Source organism: Cricetulus griseus, chromosome 8 (genome assembly GCF_003668045.3).
Source record: "Cricetulus griseus strain 17A/GY chromosome 8, alternate assembly CriGri-PICRH-1.0, whole genome shotgun sequence".
Classification (NCBI taxonomy): Eukaryota; Metazoa; Chordata; class Mammalia; order Rodentia; family Cricetidae; genus Cricetulus; species Cricetulus griseus.
In genome coordinates, this window is record NC_048601.1 from 17,788,435 (window position 1) to 17,805,343 (window position 16,909).

Below are 16,909 nucleotides of genomic sequence, written 5' to 3' on the forward strand. Positions count from 1 at the left end.
ATACTGTGTAAATTATGCTGTGATTGGTTTAATAAAGAAACTGACTATCCAATGGCTAGACAGGATAAGGTTAGGCTGGAGAACCAGACTAAGGACCCTGGGAAGAAGAAGGATGGTGTGAGAGGAGTCACAAACAGACAAAGAGAGAAGCAAGATGGACATGCCGTATTGAAAGAACTTACCACCACATGGCAGAGCGTAGTTAAGAAATACAAGATAATTTAAAATGTAAGAGTTAGCTAGTAACAAACCCCAGCTATCGGCCAAGCATTTATAATTAATATTAAGTCTCTGCATTTATTTTGGAACTAGCAGTCCCTGCAAAGACCCCGCCTACATCTCTCCTTATATTTTATTGTTACCCAACCAAGACAAACCTAAATTCTGATAGATTTTGCAGTGAGAGAGTCATTTTGGCAATTATGTGATCACGTGTCTTCATTAGCACAGCTAGTTAATTCTCCAAATATGGGAATTCTCAGAGGGTCTTATTTCTATATGAACAATGGTGATTATAGGGATTTTTGCTGTGTAAAGATTATGCCAATAGTTAATGATGTTCCAGATCCCGTATCAGGCAAAGTGACCCCAGCTTGCTGCATAGTGCATGCTGCCCACAGACGCACGAAGCACTGGTCACTTCTGGGTAACCTCACACTTTTGCCCATATCTGTTAAAGAAAATATCTCACCTCAGATCTGTTCAGTTTCACAGGGCCACTGTGGATTCTTGGCAGCCACAGGCAGCTTCAGAATTTAGTTAAACCTCAGTGTCCACAAAGCATCCTTTGAATCTCCTGCAAAGAGCATCAGACTTCTTGATCTTTCTACTACATCCCCACAGTTGTCATTGGTAACCAGGTTACTAGGGGGGTATAAACACCTAAATAGTTGCAATGTTTATTCACACAAGCTACCAGTGTCTTGGCAAGGGAAGGGGATTATAGTCAGGGACAAGACCACTCATAAGCAATCAGGTGAGTCCTCTATATACTACGGTCCAAAGGTCTTATAAGCTGAATTTATTATGTACTGAGACTTGAGAATATTTTCATAAATTCTCTATGTTTGATTGTAAAAAATAATCACTCAAGATGGAAAGCTCTGCAAAATCTTGTGTAATTGCCAAAACCTACATTTTAAGCAAAGCACCAAGGGCCAGGAACATTGTTCAGTGGTAGAGTGCTTGCCTCAAACCCATGGGACCCTAAATTCAATCCCCAGTGCAACAAAAATAAATAGATGGAGTCTAAGGCAGAACCCTGTGCCTGGCATTGAGTGAAACGCCTGTCATCAAACAATGACAGCTGAGGAGGTTTCACAGAATCTTAAGTGTGCTGTGAGACCCTCACACAGGCTTCCCCTCACTTTGTAATCATCAGTGGTCTTGGGGAATGAGTGTGAGCCCCATACAATGAGTACACACCTCCTGTCTCCTGGAACTCAGAGCCAGCAGACTGATGCCACTGCCATGTAAGTACCTGGTACAATTCCACACTGACCACAATGACTGTAGGAAAGCTTCACCTTCTTCTTCTTCTTCTTCTTCTTCTTCTTCTTCTTCTTCTTCTTCTTCTTCTTCTTCTTCTTCTTCTTCTTCTTCTTCTCTTCTAATCTGAGAATGTCTGACTTGGCAATTGTAGTCCTGCTCTAAGGCTCCAGGCCTGGAAATCCTTGGAGGAGTTAGCATGTCCCGAAGACCTCTGCCCTCTTCTCTCTGTGGCTCTGACAGATGAAGTCCTTTCACTCTGGTGAGTGATGCTGCATCCACACAGATCTTCAGGACAAGGCTGAGCAGCCTGTGAGGCTCCCTCCTCATTGCTCTTCCCATTGCATCGGTCATGAGTGTTTTCCACATTCTTGTCCTCATTTCCACACCCCACAGCTTCCGTCACAGCTTGGATGCTTCCAGAGTGCTTTAGAGCTTCAATCCATGTCAGCTATACCCAGGAATCTTCACATATTAGTATTTATTTTTACAACACAGCATAATATGCTGTATATCTTAATTGTTGATAATTTGTGGAAAGTGGCCACTTAAATTTGAACTGAGGAAGAGCATTACATTTGACTCACATCGAGCATCACCCTGAGAGAATAACTCAAAACAGATGGTTCCAGGATTCAGAACAAGAAGTCTCCCTTGAGTTTTGCTAATAAAAGTAGACCATATGTTACAAATTATTTTCTTAAGATAATGAATGTAGGGGAGCAGATGCAGAGACCCACAGCCAAACATTAGGTGGAGTTCCAGGAACTCCAGGAGACATGGGGAGAAATGATTGTAGGAGCCAGAGGGGTAGAGGAGACCAGAAGGACACGGACCACAGAATCAACTAAGCAGGGCTCACAAGGGCTCACACAAACTGACGTACAATCAAGGAGCCTGCATAGGTCTACACTAGGTCATCTTTATACATGCTTAGGTTTTTTTGTGGGACTCCTAACAGTGGGAGCTGGGGGTGTCTCTGACTGTTTTGCCTGCTCACAGGACCCTTTTCCTCCCACTGGGTTGCCTCAACAAGCCTTGATGTGAGGGTTTGTGCCTAGTCTTACTGCATCTTGTTATCCTGTGTTTGGTTGATATCCCTGGAAGGTCTGCTCCTTTCTGAAGGGAAATGGAAGAAAAGTGGGTCTGAGGGAGATAGAAGGTGGGGTGAACTGGGAGGAGGAGAGGGAGAAAGGCTGCAGTTGGGATGTACTGTATGAGTGAGGAATAAAGAAAAAGAAAAAAGATAGTTGTGTGTAGGCTGTGTGGGCAGGACAGACACCAAGGTCAGAAACTATGGAGAAACTCTCAGCTACCAGTGTGGGTGGGTGTGGACACACACAGCAGAGTGTTCACAGGGGACTTCCCTTTGCTCATTTCACCTCACATAACTTGGAGTTTGTCCCAGCTCACAGGTTCACTGTCACGTCTCCCATCTGCAATGGACACATCAAAGGTCTACTTGAATTTAAAGGCATCCAGGACTCCAGGGCCTCAGCGTGCATCACCTCCATGTCTTCCCCCAGGTCAGTAGCTTTATTTCTCCTTTTGGTACTAGAATGTCTTCCAGAGTTAGGATTTCTTCCTACATAAGTTGTTGATTTGAAGATGCTGTCTGTCTGTGCTGAAGAGGGTAGATGGCCACAACTTTAGAGATCTAAAGCTCATATATTCTACATTTAGTCAGTCAGTCAGTCAGTGTGAAACCTGGGCAGCCATTATTTCAGCTTTAGTCACAAGACCCTGAAGAAAGGATATTTTACACCTACAGGGAAAGGGACATCAAAGAGACTTGCTATAAAGTATCTTGTGTGGTCCAAACTTCTCTACAGAGCAGAAACACTACAACTCAGCTCCTCAGCATTCTAGCGCTGAGCACTGGTGGAATCAGCAAGCACCCTGTCTCCCAGAGACTTGAAATCTGAGTGACAGAAATGTGGAAGACTGACATGAGACAAATATGAAGGCTGCCATGACTTAGGGATGGATGGAGAGAGAGAGAGAGAGAGAGAGAGAGAGAGAGAGAGAGAGAGGAGAGAGAGAGATAGAGAGAGAGATATATAGAGAGAGATAGAGAGAGAGATAGAGAGATAGAGAGAGAGAGAGAGATAGAGAGAGAGAGAGAGAGAGAGAGAGAGAGAGAGAGAGAGAGGCAGAAAATGAATCTAAAATGGTCATGGTATATAGTAAGAGAGTCTCATGTAACTGAGCTTATATAATACCACATGTGTGTAAATTTCCTCTTTCTGTATTGTGTCAAGAATATGAACCATAACTTTTTATGGGTGCTTGTCAGAAACTATGAAATTAACAGACTTTTTAAAATCAGAAATGTCTTAGAATCATGAAATAAGCTTCATTATTATCTCTTAAAGGTCTGGGGAAAGAGGGGGATTTTGATAATTAGAGGGAGGACTTGACAGAGACAGTTATTTGTGATAGGCACAAGCAAATCTTTGCTTTTCCCCAGCTGTGGGTGGTACACACCTAGAATCCCAACACCTGGAGGTGGGTGCAGGAGAATCAGGAGCTCAAGGTCATCTTCAGCCACACAGAGAGGTCAGCCTGAACTAATGAGCCACTCTATCTCAGAAACCGTACAGAGCACAACAAAAAGAGTTATGAGAGTACTCTATTTAAGGAAAGAACACTGTGAAAGCTACAGACACCATGTGAAGTTTGTGTTTACTCTCTCTCTCTCTCTCTCTCTCTCTCTCTCTCTCTCTCTCTGTGTGTGTGTGTGTGTGTGTGTATCCATGTGTGTGTAACAGTATACATAGAATGTTTTATTAGCCACATTTCCAGTACATCCATTAAGAGGCTGTAGAACTCAGCCAATAGAACTAATGTGATTGAAATACTGAAAATATTATGTGGACTCATGAGATCCCACTCTTTGGATGCCATAGCTTTGTTACAAGTTGGAGAAGACCCTTGTAGACTGCAGTGAAGCAGACTCCATGTTATGGAACAGAGTCACATATCATTAGCACCAAAGGTCACAATTACCACAAAAACGAGCATCAAAACTGTCTCTTGAGTAAACGAAGGTCCTCCTTAGAGTCATTTTGACACCCTCCCTGCAACAGGATGTGCCGTCTGTTTTTACAGCACTCAGTGGTTTCAACACCTCTTCCAATCTACCAAGTTTGAGTCACCCAATACTCCTACCCAGTACATGCATATGCGTTATTCTTCAGTCCTACTTTATGAAAGCAAACTCTTGAACTTAATGGAGAATTCATCTCATGAAATTCTGCTGGAAGTTGGCAGAGAAAGGCTCACATCCACAGCCCACCCTCCACTCGAATCCAATTGTCCATGTTAACCCAAACCACCTTTCACATTAACTCCAGATGTGCTCAGCAGACTTAGAGGAGTAACAAGTGTTTAACTTCACAGATGCCTGTCAGTGCCCACGCTCCCATAGGTGGGCTCTGAAACTCAGCTGTGCTGGGCTCATCCTTCTTCTCTTGACCCTGATTGGGATGAGTGTTTTAGGTAAGTGAGCCATGAACTTTTGTTCAGAATTGTTCCTCTAAATATCAGCTCCTCTTCCTATGGTTTGGCCCCCGTGAGCCTGGGGGAAGGTCAATGACATGAGTAGTTACAGGACAGTATCCATGTCCAGAACAGAAGCTTCACATTTCTTTCAGGATTCCGAGTTTCTCTGAGAGTCATTAGTGGCTGACACACATGAAGGACTCTCTTTCAGGCCCGTTCATGACAAGCAAGGCACCTGCAGACTTTGTCCTTTCCCCTTTCCTCTTCCTTGCTAAGCTGTTAGATTACATTCTTAAACCAGCCTCCAAAGTCCATTCCCTTATTTGTCCACGGAAAGTTCCTGAGACTGAGCACCAAGATCCAACAATCCAAATTCATTTTTTGGCTATACTGGCAAACCTGTCCAGTCAGGACTGAGCAACTCATCCTGACACAGACTTCCCATTTTCTCTTTAAAAATCCACCCCAAACAAAGTTATCACCTCTCCCCTCCATCCAGGTTAATAAATCTGGTTTGTGTTGAGGATTTGGTGTCGGTATGTGTTCTTAGCTGATTAAAAACCCAACAACACACTTTACCCAGAAACTTAAAGTCATAATTGTGACAAAAACAACAACAAAGAAATCTAAAAGGCTCAAGTGTTTAGTTTATTCAGTGGTTACTAAACTCCAATGGCAGTGAGCTGTCTTTCTTGGAGGGTGTGATGACCCTCATTCTGAAGATGAGAATTCAGGCGTGAGTGTGTGTGAGTTCAGAGTTCCTGTAAGGCCATTAGATGATATGTGGTTCACAGTGGCAAGAATCCACATATTCTGTGCTTTTCTTCTTTTTTATACATTCTGTCTCCAAACTGGTCCCTCAGTCCAGCTGAAGGTATTTTATCCCCAGTCCAGATGCTCAGGTTTGTTGAAACAGCTGGATTTCCTGAAGTGGGAAGGAGAACACCTGTTCCACCATTCATTTCAGCATTTAATCCTCTCTGTATATTTTCTTATTTACTAGTGCGAGTCTTAATACAAAAACCATCCATAGAAAAATGCAGTGTGTGTATTCAAGAGAACATCACTAAAAAAGCAGGTAATTTTTGCAGCCTGACTTTCCCAAGAAAAACAGCTGACATTTGCCATTTACCATGGCTTACATCAGCCGAGGCTTAAACCAGTTACCATGAAGACATTACAGTGCCATGGTCTTATGTTAGAATACTGCATAAAAACTTGTTAAGGTCTCATGACTGGTAGTTGATAATGCTGGGAACTTCTTTGAAACTGTGTGACCTTGAACCTGAGATCTTAACCACTTGGCCATGCAGCCTCACCATGCTGGCACACTAGATCATTAACTTTAGAACACACTCAACTGGGATATTTGTTTTAACAAATGTGTCAAACAGTTAACTGTGTCTAAAGTTAGTTAAAGAAACAAAAATTAATACCTTGTATTTCTTTAAAATGCCATAACAGCAATTTCGCTCCTGCATGTGTTAATAAAAGTGTGTATTAATAAGCAGTTACTCAGGAGATCTTAATGGGAGGTCAGGTTGGTGGGGGGGGGGCATGGGGGATGGGAGGGAGAGGAAACTGGGATTGCTATGTAAAATAAGATTGTTTCTAATTTAAATTTTAAAAAGGCTAGAGGAAAAAGTAACTACTGTGTATAACTGGCTGTGGTGCAGCAAGAACAGGGTAGAAATATAGCATGGTTCTTTCTCACTTCAGACAGCCCAGCTAAGTTAAGCTGCTCAAGAGACTGGCTTCTACACCGAGATAAATGCATACATTTTTCTCAAGACAGCCACATTTGGAAGAGAGGTCTAGCTGACTGTGCTACAAAAGGAGCCACTTTTCTGCTCATTCGAGACCAAGAGGAACTGGTAAGTTCCAGGTAAAATGGAGAATTAGTTTGCTCTTGAAGCTACACCAACTTCTCTAGACTTTACAGTTCTTTCATGCAAAGGAAGTGGAGACGGGACATTGTGGAAGCTGACGGAGAGACTACCGGGACATGGGAGCCAATAACTGCACATGTGAGGGGAGTGTCCTGGGGTCCTAGATTCGGGGCACAGATTCCTCAAGGGGGAAGAATGAAGTGTGCTGGGGACTCGGGACGGATACAGGTGACTCCTGACCTCGGATTCAGGAGGCTGGTGGAATGTGAGTCGCAGCGCACAGGCTCAGGGTTAGTCCTCTGCTCTGCTTTGATTATAGAGCTTCATAAAGGACTCAGCAAATGCAAAAGGCACTACATTTTGGCTTGGACTATATTACACGTTGCGGGACAAGAAATGGAAGTGGGTAAACGGCTCAACTTTAAGTTCTCATGGGTGAGTATCGGAGCAGCTAACTTGATTATTCGTGTCAGGTCATCTCAGGGCTGTAGGGGGAAATCCTGTTCTTTTCTCTCACAAGCCTACATATATTTTTAAACACATTGTAAACCTTTAGAGGTTTTTCTTCATCGGAATCTGTCTTTATTGTAAATCTTTATCTTTTTCTGGCCACAAGCCTTTTATCTCCTAAACAACATTGCTAAAACTAAAGCCGTGGCTGTTTTAGCTGCTGTCTTTCCAAGTGTGTGTGTGGTGGTGGTGGTGGTGGGGGCTACATTTACCACTAGCATCCAGAGCTGTACTCACTGCCTTGGTCTGTGCTGCCATCAAGCAGCAGGCTGCCAGCTTGGAGATGTGGTCACTGCCACTGCCAACTGCTCAATTGTTAGCAGGGCCTCTTTAAAAGAGCCCTGCTTTTTTTTTTTACCCCCTTATGCTGAGTCAGGAAACACACAGTCTTATATTATTTACAATGCTGCTGGCCTATGACTAGGATTTCTTATCCTGGCTCTGTCCTAAGTATCAACCATAACCATTAATCTATATATTTTATAAAGATTTATCTTACCAAGGACGCCGGTGGCATGTGTCCTCTCTTGCTGGGATCACAGGGCGACTTGACTCTTTACTACATTTCCCAGAATCCTCCTCCTCTCTTAGTCCTGACTAACTTGCTCCCCTATTGGTCGACAGTGCTTTATTTATTAACCAATAAGATAAACATATACACAGAAGGACTTTCCTTATCATCTCCTCTTTTCTGTCTAAATAAAAAGAAGGGTTTTAACATTAATATAATAAAATATGTAACAAAACAGTTATCAAGAAAGAACTATAGTTACAATATTTAGTTAACATTAACATTTAGCAAAATTTAAAGAAAATATTCTATCATCTATCTTATCTTTGTGAGTCTAAAGTTTCAGGGCTCTAACACTGATACGGAAGATTAAAGAGGTTCAGAACAGTCTGAATATATGATTCCAAAGGCAGTTGACAATTTCCATGTATGAAAAGGTATCAGCTTTGTTTAAGGTTGTATGTATATAGGTGTGTGTGTGTGTGTGTGTGTGTGTGTGTGTGTGTGTGTGTGTGTACAATGGACTCCTAAGGCTGGAACTAGACGAACTCCATTGGAAAGAGAATGCATGTTACAATGCCTACTTAGAGTCTGTAAGCACATAGACCTTTTCTTTTTTCCCTCTTACACTTTGCATATTTCCAAAATGTTTCTTAAGTGGTACTTTGGTGAAAATGAGCCATAGTGTGTCACAAGGCCAGTTTCTCAGGTCACAACCAGTGCAGGGAGAGTGAGTGTGGAAGGAAAAGCAGAGTCAGCAGGGAGTTTTGTCAGCTGAGAGGAATGACCACATTGTCACAGGTTGCAATGTAGTTTACCTGGCATTGTGAAAGACACAATTATCTGAGGAGCTGTGATGAAAACAGGCTTTAGCAGCTTTTGTTGTAACAAAATATCTCAGAAAAACAAGAAAGGAAAGTCATTTTGGTTCACAGTTCAAAGGGCCTCAAGCCCTTCCTCAGCTTGCTCCATTGCTGCTAGCCCTGTGGCAATGCAGAAGTGTGGTTGTTTAAGGGCACAGCAAAGTTGCTCACCTCATAATGGGCAGGAAGCAGAGGAGATGGCATCCCCCAGGGTGGGATGGGGAACAAAATTCTGCCCTTCAACCCCCCACCCCCATGACCCACATCTTCCCGGGTGGCCTCGGTTTGTTTGGCTGGTTACTCAGCAATGGGTTAATTCCTTGATGGAGCATTGAACCCATGATCCTGTCTCCTTTCAACAGTGTCCTAGCTATCTTCCACATGACTTCTTAGGCTACTGGATATCAAAACTATAAGTGTGTATAAGTCACAAAGAATGCCATTAGCTCTTTGGTGTGTTGTCGTTGTCTTATTGTGTGAGATTGTCATGCTAACTGTGAAATGAGAGAGCTGACATATCTGAGTTAAGTTATATATTTTAGCAGAATTCATGATTTTTTGTATAACAAGATATTCTTTCCTTTCATAAGCAAAGTATGTAGGATTCAGTCTAATTTCTTTCTTTTTTGTTGGTGTTTTTCAAAACAGGGTTTCTCTGTGTAGCCCTTGCTGTCCTGGAACTCACTCTGTAGACCAGGCTGGCCTCAAACTCACAAAGATCTACCTGCCTCTGCCTCCAAAATGCTGGGGTTAAAAGGGTGCTACCACCGCCCTCAGTCAAATCTCTATACAATGCTTCCTATGAGGTTTTTAGGAATGATATTGACAATTGTTTTTATTAATCTTGCTTGAATAAATATAAGCAAATCTTTTTTTTTTTTTCCTGAGACAGGGTTTCTCTGTGTAGCTTTGGAGCCTATCCTGGCACTCGCTCTGGAGACCAGGTTGGCCTTGAACTCACTGAGATCCTCCTGCCTCTGCCTCCCCAGTGCTGGGCTTAAACGCGTGTGCCACCAACGCCCAGCCAATTTAAGCAAATCTTACAAGAAAATGTACTTCTTGTTATTCAGAACACATGAGCTTGAAATGTGAAATGTAATGGCAGTTTATTGGGTATAGAATTGTTAAACATAAAAAGATTGATGTACAGAAATATATGTGAGGTGTATGGATTAGTCTGGGCTAATCTGTCCTTTTACTGTGATTAGACAAGAGCCATTGGTGAGCCTGGAGGCTGCTGTGCTCAGTAGAGAGTCAGTCAAGGAAGCCCAGCTTTTGTTTTAACGCTCTGTCTGGGGCTTCAGGGAAGGGAAAGGAGAGAGTACAGTTTCCCCCACAGGACTGTTTTGGGAATTAATAGGGAATGTTAGAGAACTCTCCAGGAGTCTGGTAGGTGAAGGCCTGGAAGCCTTAAAGGAATTGTGAAAGGAAGTCATTGACTTAAACAGATTGGTCCTAAAGAAATTATCCAGAAAGCTGAAGGGAAATCCTGACCATAAAAGAAATAAGAGAGGAGAATCATGACTGAGCAGGCAAGCTGACCAGTAGGATGGCATCAGATTCACTTCTCAAGCCTAAGGGCTCCACTAAAAACTAAACAAAGGGAGACACCCTCCAGGGAGCCCTGCCCTCTGTCACATGCCACCATCTTTTTAGGACCCACCAGTGTGCTTAGAACTCCATCAACCCCGAAATGCAGTTTGAAACCCATGTGTCAATCAAATACTTGCCAACCTAAGGGAGGAGAATGAAAGGAATTGTGACTCCGTATAACAGGAGCTGAGCCTCCTTCCTTCTCTGCATCCAATTCTGTAATCAGGACCCTGTGAACTCTCTCTGTGTATTGAATACATTCATTGAGCACCTACTGTGTGTAACTGTTGTCATACATCCATGTATATAATAAATAGTTCCCCAAGCTAATTAAGCCACATACATGTATATATATATATATATATATATATATATATATATATATTGTGATTTTCTGCTATTATACTATTTTGAGAGATCCATTCATTTTTGGTTCACATATAAAGTGTTTGTCTGCATGTGTGTATGTATACCACATGAATGCCTGGTGTCCATGGAAGCCAGAAGAGGGTATCAGATCCCTTGGTACTGGAGTTATAGACACTGTGAGCCTCCATGTGGGTGTTGAGAACTGAACTCAGGTCCTTTGCAAGAGCAGCCAGTGCTCGTAACCAATGAACTATCTTTCAGCCCCTAACCCTATATATTAAAAAAAACAGACTCAAAAAAAAAAAAAAAAAAAGCTCTCCACATGGTGTGGGAGGTAGTAGGTAGCAGTGCAGTGAGGAGGTCACCATCCCTTCAAACCATCTCCGTTTTCTGCTTCATTTTGAAGATTCTTGCTGGAAGGGTTCTCTGCCAATGTAGAAACTGTAGGTTTTAGAATCAGATCCGCCTTCAATATTTATATCATTATGTTTGTATTTACTGTATATAACGACTGTGCATCCTACTGTTTCCTTTAAATTTCAAAGAAAACAATGACTGATAGGATAATTACGGGAAAATCCTAAACACTAAAAGTGGCCCCCGTTCTCTTCCTGTCAGGTTACAAATCACTGGTGAAGCTAAAAAAGACAGCTGTGCCGCCGTCTCAAAGAATAAAGTGTTCTCTGATGCCTGTGCTTCACACAACATGTGGATCTGCCAAAAGGAACCAAAACTGGTCTCTGAGACCGTGTGTAATGACTCCTGACTGCGAATCCTGTCTTCATTACTTCCCCATCCAACCAGATCCCTGCACTCAATCTGTCTGAGCTGTTGGTCACCCCTCCCCTCAGGGCACAGTTAGTGGCACAAAGCCTGGACTCGAAAGCCACTGTGACTCCTACAGATGCCCGTGTCCAGTTTCTTTATTCTGTAAAGGGGACAGAGATGCAGATGTGACATTTAAGCGAAGTGTTCTGTGGAAAGAAATCCAGACAGTTGAGGAGCACTGGATCATATCCTGGAGTCTGTGACCCTCACTCTGTGTCTGAGGTCATCTGCAAACAGCACAGAATAATGAGTTGCAAAATCTTATTAAAATGTTCTTGTTGCAGGGACTGATGGCTCTGTCTCTGTTTGCAGAACTGGGAAGGCTGAGCCACGAGGATCATGAGTTCAAGGCCAGCCTGGATGTGTTGAGTTAAATGATAAATGTCCTCCATAGCCTTGGGCATTTTATCGCTTGGTTCCCGGTTGGTGGCACTGTTTGGGAAGGTTTAGGAGAACAACCTTGCTGGAAGAAGCATGTCACTGGAGGTGGCCTTTGAGAGCAAAAGCCTCACCTACTTGTCCTTTGCTCTGCTTCAAGCTTTCAGTTCAAGATGTAAGCTCTCAGCTTTCTGCTCCAGCCACCATGCTCTCTGCCTTCTTCCTGCCATTATGGATTCTAATCCTCTGGAACCAAAAGCCAAAATAAACTCTTCCTTCTATTACAGCTCACCTTGGTCATGGTGTTTTGTCGTAACAATAGAAAAGCAACTAATACACTGGGGGAGATAGTAAGTTGGTCAGAAACAACAACACAAACACTACTCATGGAATTAGTTGGAGTGAACTAATGAGGCAGACAAGCATGGGAAGAATTCAGTAACCCGGGAACCTCCTTCATTTGAGTTATGCACACACCTCTCTTCTGGTAATGCATTTGGCACCGTCAGTTCCTTTCCTGTACATGCTATGCACACACTCACCCCTCTCTAAGCAATGCGCCTAGCGATCTGTTAGCACCCCAAGACCACCACACCCATAGAGCTGTACTGCAAACCACCTTAAACAGTGGAAGAAGGTTTTCAGCCCCCTAAGGACCATCAGACATTGACAGTTTCTAATCAAACATATTATTACTGTATCTGGGAACTATAGAAATGGGTCAGTCTGGTCTAGACTGGTATTGGTGCATGCTCAATAAGGCAAATTGTATCCGAAAGTGAACCAGCAAAGGCAATCTGCTATTTGCCGTCTCATGCCTAGCACAGCTGGACGGACATGCATATTATTCACAACATGCAGTTGGATTTTCTTTGGGCCACCAATCAGCTCCTTAATAAAGACACAGAGATTTATTTTTAATTATGAACTCTTGTCCCACTAGCTCTTTTAACTTAATTTAACCTGTTTCTATTCATCTATGTTTTGCATTGGAGCTTTTTACCTTTCTTTCATTCTGTATGTCCTCTGTGTCTCCTTGGCTGGGCCCTGGCGTCTCTCTAGTGTCTCTTTTCTTTCTTCGGCTACCTCCCCACCCCAAAGCCTAAATTACTCCTCCTACCTACTCTCCCTGCCAGGAAGTCCCACCTAAACCTCTTCCCTTGCCTCAAACATTTATCATTTCTTTACAATGAAAACATTCAATTGTTCTTTTAGATTTTTTTCTCCCTTTTAGGTACTTTATCATTATCTACAGTTACCCTACTGTGCACCAGCACAGGGGACCTTTACACTTCTGCTCCACGGCAGCTCAGTTCTCACACACCACCCCTGTGCCCTGGGATTAACTTCTGTTCTACAAATAGAGACACTGCACAAAAAAATCATAGCATCTACAATTGCAGATACACCTAAAATTTCAATCTTCTTTATCATTGTGTGTGTGTGTGTGTGTGTGTGTGTGTGTGTGTGTGTGTGTGTGTGTAACCAAACAGGAAATGGTGGCTCTTCCAACCAGAAGAAAAGCCCCAAATCCTCAAAACCAGTCTCCCCGTTTTGCCTCTCAAAGCCACATGTCTTGGCAAAGTCACAAAATTAATCAGCAGGAACGCCAGGATTTGAGCCCAGACCTCGCTCCAGCCCAATTGTTGCTTCTTAGACTTCCAGCTGATTTACGTGTTAACTACTCGTTTGTGAACTCTCTCAGGGCTCCCTGCCTTCTGAGGCACCTTTACACGTTTCTCTTCCTAGATCAGGCCAGCAAGGATTTTTACATAGAAATTACTTACTTCTAGATGCAGTTAGTGCTACACACGTTTTCACAAAAACTCAAAAGTGCGTCTATCGCCACCTTGTGTCCATAATATGCAGCTGCAATATTGAAAGCATAGCACTTTAGGGGCATTTTCACATTTACCCAAATGATGGAGAATGTTCAGTGCACACTGGTATCCCCCCCATACAGGCCCAAAAGTCATTATAGTTTTTCCAAGTGTCCTTTACATTCCTCCTGACTCCTTTTTTTTTCTGAGTGATTTGAAAGTTGTGCATAGGGAAAAAACTAAGACATAAAAAGGCCAACTTCATATTCTACGATACATTTTATTTCTGAATTTTCCAAGTTTTACTAAACTGTCATTGATATATTTTGGAAACCCCATCCCAGACCAGAGTCCAGCATCAGTTTAGAGTTTAGAGTTAGCTGTTGACCCTTCGGTCTCTTTTAATAAAGAGCCATCCATCCTTCCCCCACTGGCATCCATTGATTGAAGAGTCCAAGTCAAGTTCATTACAGAATTTCTGGCATTCTGGATATGTCTAACTGTTTCTCCCTCATTTAAGTTTCAGTGTTAAAAGTTGGGTCCTAAATTCTTTGGCATTTTCCACAGGGAAGAGTCGAGCTCCAGCTCTTCAATGGGATTAGACTTTGGCTTCAAGGAATGGGGGTGGGGAAAATGCGGCTGTTGCTGCCACACAACTCAAGGGGGCACTGCCCGTTCCCCCTGGGAAGCTTGTTTTGGGATCCCAACAAGAGAAGCGAAGCTGCACGAACTGAGCTCTGGCCAGCAGTCCCGGGTGACGCTCGGGATGACGGGTGCCCTTCTTCAGGAAAGCACCCCGGCCAGAGCAGCCACCCGACTGTGACTCTACTGGAAACGATGAGAAAACCACGCAGTGGAACCATGTGAGCCCCCACGCTATAATAGATGGCCAGAAAGTAAGAGATGTTTCAATCTAACACTGTGTGTGTGGGGGGGGGGAGGGTTATTGTTCAGCATCAGATAGTACTCATTAATGCAGCCAATAATCAAAAGTTTATCTCCATTGCCCCTTCAGCTCCAAGTCTTGTTCATGAGGCTGATGGCCCCAGCCATGTTTCAGAACGATAGATTGCTTTTCAAGCACATAAATAAAGAACGGGAATTTTCTGGTCTAAACAGACCCCTGTCCCAATCATTTAAGCTGTTACAACATTCGATGTTTCCAGCAACCGTTTCAATCACCGAGGTCTCATCTTTCAATGTCTGAGTAAATGCTATTGAGCTCCAACAATCAGTACCAAGCCATTCTTTTTTTTTTTTTTTTTTTTTTTTCTGTTTTTTTGAGACAGGGTTTCTCTGTATTGTTTTAGAGATTGTCCTGGAACTCACTCTGTAGACCAGGCTGGCCTTGAACTCACAGAGATTCGCCTGCCTCTGCCTCCCGAGTGCTGGGACTAAAGGCATGCGACACCATTTCTTATTACTCTTTATGCTTGCTATAGGACAAGGAAAAAGTTGTGACAGCTGCTACTTCTTTTTTTTTTTTAAAGCCTTCTCTTTTTATGTATCATGTATATACAGAACATGCAATAGAAGATTCGCTGGACTGAGGTCCTGACTTGGCCACCCAAATTGTCTTATCCTCAATAAGTCGCGGGGTGTCTTAGATGTCTAATTTATTCATCAATAATAATAACACCCAACACAAAGATGATGTCTCCAAGGAAGATCTGGCTCCATCCCATGTGTTCACATATGCAATGCTATCAGTATCCTTTATTAGAAATATTCTGCTAGAAAAAGGGTAATGCATATTTTAAATACTCCACAGTCTCTGTGCTGCTGCTGGCAGTACTGATAAGGGCCCTTCCTTCAAAGGATGGTGGTGGCTTTTGTTTTCATGCTGTCTCTCTAGGAAAAGTAAATTCCCATGTTCAAGTCATGAAGGGATGTACTTGGGTGATGATTACAGAAAAGTTGTTTCTATGTGTTTAGTGATAAGACTCTATTAATAGTATTGAGCTAGTATTGACCAGTAGTATTGATCAATCTAGTATTGTTACTAGATACTGTCATATCTAGTCACACCTGTTACCATAGGGATGTGCCCTAAACATGGAGTGTGGTGGTGTTTTTTCTTTATCACCAATTTATGCAGTAACTCCCTTTTAGGACAAAGAAGATCTATAATTCCTGAAACTTTGTTAAGTTTGTGTGTGTGTGTGGGGGGGGGGTGAGTTCTATTTCCTGCTGAATATTTGAAGTTGTTTCCATGGAGGGTAAAATTTTATGAAGTTATTTAGTAATATTTCTAGTGGAAAGCCATTTTCCAAGTGAGCAAGCAACAACAACAACAACAAAAAAAAAAACCTGAACATACCTCTATTTGTACAAAGCATAACCTTTCCCTCTTAGCCTGGAGACATGAGTCCACACACTGACTTGAATTCAGATCAAAGGTCGTGTTTCTGGATTAAATATGAATCTGAAATTGTATAGCCTCCTTGACACTTTAACTATGTTTTGTTTTTAAATTTATTCTGTTATTAAATAAAATGAAATTAGTATTACTTGAGGGAACCTACAAAGGATCTGTGTAAAGACTAGATAAAGTCTTTTCTAACAAAGGTCAAACACTGGGAGCTTTTCTTAAGCAGGGCCACGCACTCAATAGGTTACAGTGGTAGACAGTAGTGTGTGGTGAGAGAAGGTATAAGAAGCTTAATATAGCTGCAGGATCATTTCCTCACTCCCAAAGATAACATCTAAAACCCTAGAAGTAAAATCTTTTGTGAAAAAGTCACACAGAAACCTACTGTTTTATGAGCTAATTAAAAATATACTTTTAAAAAGAGCTTGGAATGGAGGTACCCTGCATGTAGAGATAGATAATGCTGTCCCCAGAGCCATGGGTTTTAAAATTAAAATCTCAATGCCATGTGCAAGATACCACCTTGTGAATTGTTGGCCAGACAGGCCTCAGGGAATCCTCAAATAATACCAACTAGTGCCCTTACTCTTGGTTAGTCCCAGGTTGTGAGACCCTATTGCTGAAGATGTCACATACCTTGGTTACAGGCTACAGAGAAATCTACCTGTAGAAACAAAAGTAGAAGCTCTTTCCCTTCTGGGGATGATACTCTGTGCCAGAAGGTTCTGTGCAAGCATCTTCTAGAAAAGCAGACTCATCAGTGATCTTACCCAGCAGGAGACCCA

The 16,909-nt window shown here is 42.5% G+C and overlaps 1 protein-coding gene across 1 annotated transcript; it reads left to right on the plus strand.

Moving 5' to 3' along the window:
* Positions 1 to 2,929: 2,929 nt before the first annotated feature.
* LOC100761519 (killer cell lectin-like receptor subfamily B member 1A) lies at positions 2,930 to 11,725 on the plus strand. Its single transcript, XM_027428394.2, has 6 exons — positions 2,930 to 3,014; positions 4,891 to 4,989; positions 5,996 to 6,070; positions 6,712 to 6,866; positions 7,201 to 7,316; positions 11,346 to 11,725. Exons 1-6 carry the CDS (start codon positions 2,930 to 2,932, stop codon positions 11,491 to 11,493), a joined length of 678 nt encoding a protein of 225 aa, XP_027284195.1. The 3' UTR covers positions 11,494 to 11,725.
* The last annotated feature ends 5,184 nt before the right edge of the window (positions 11,726 to 16,909 follow it).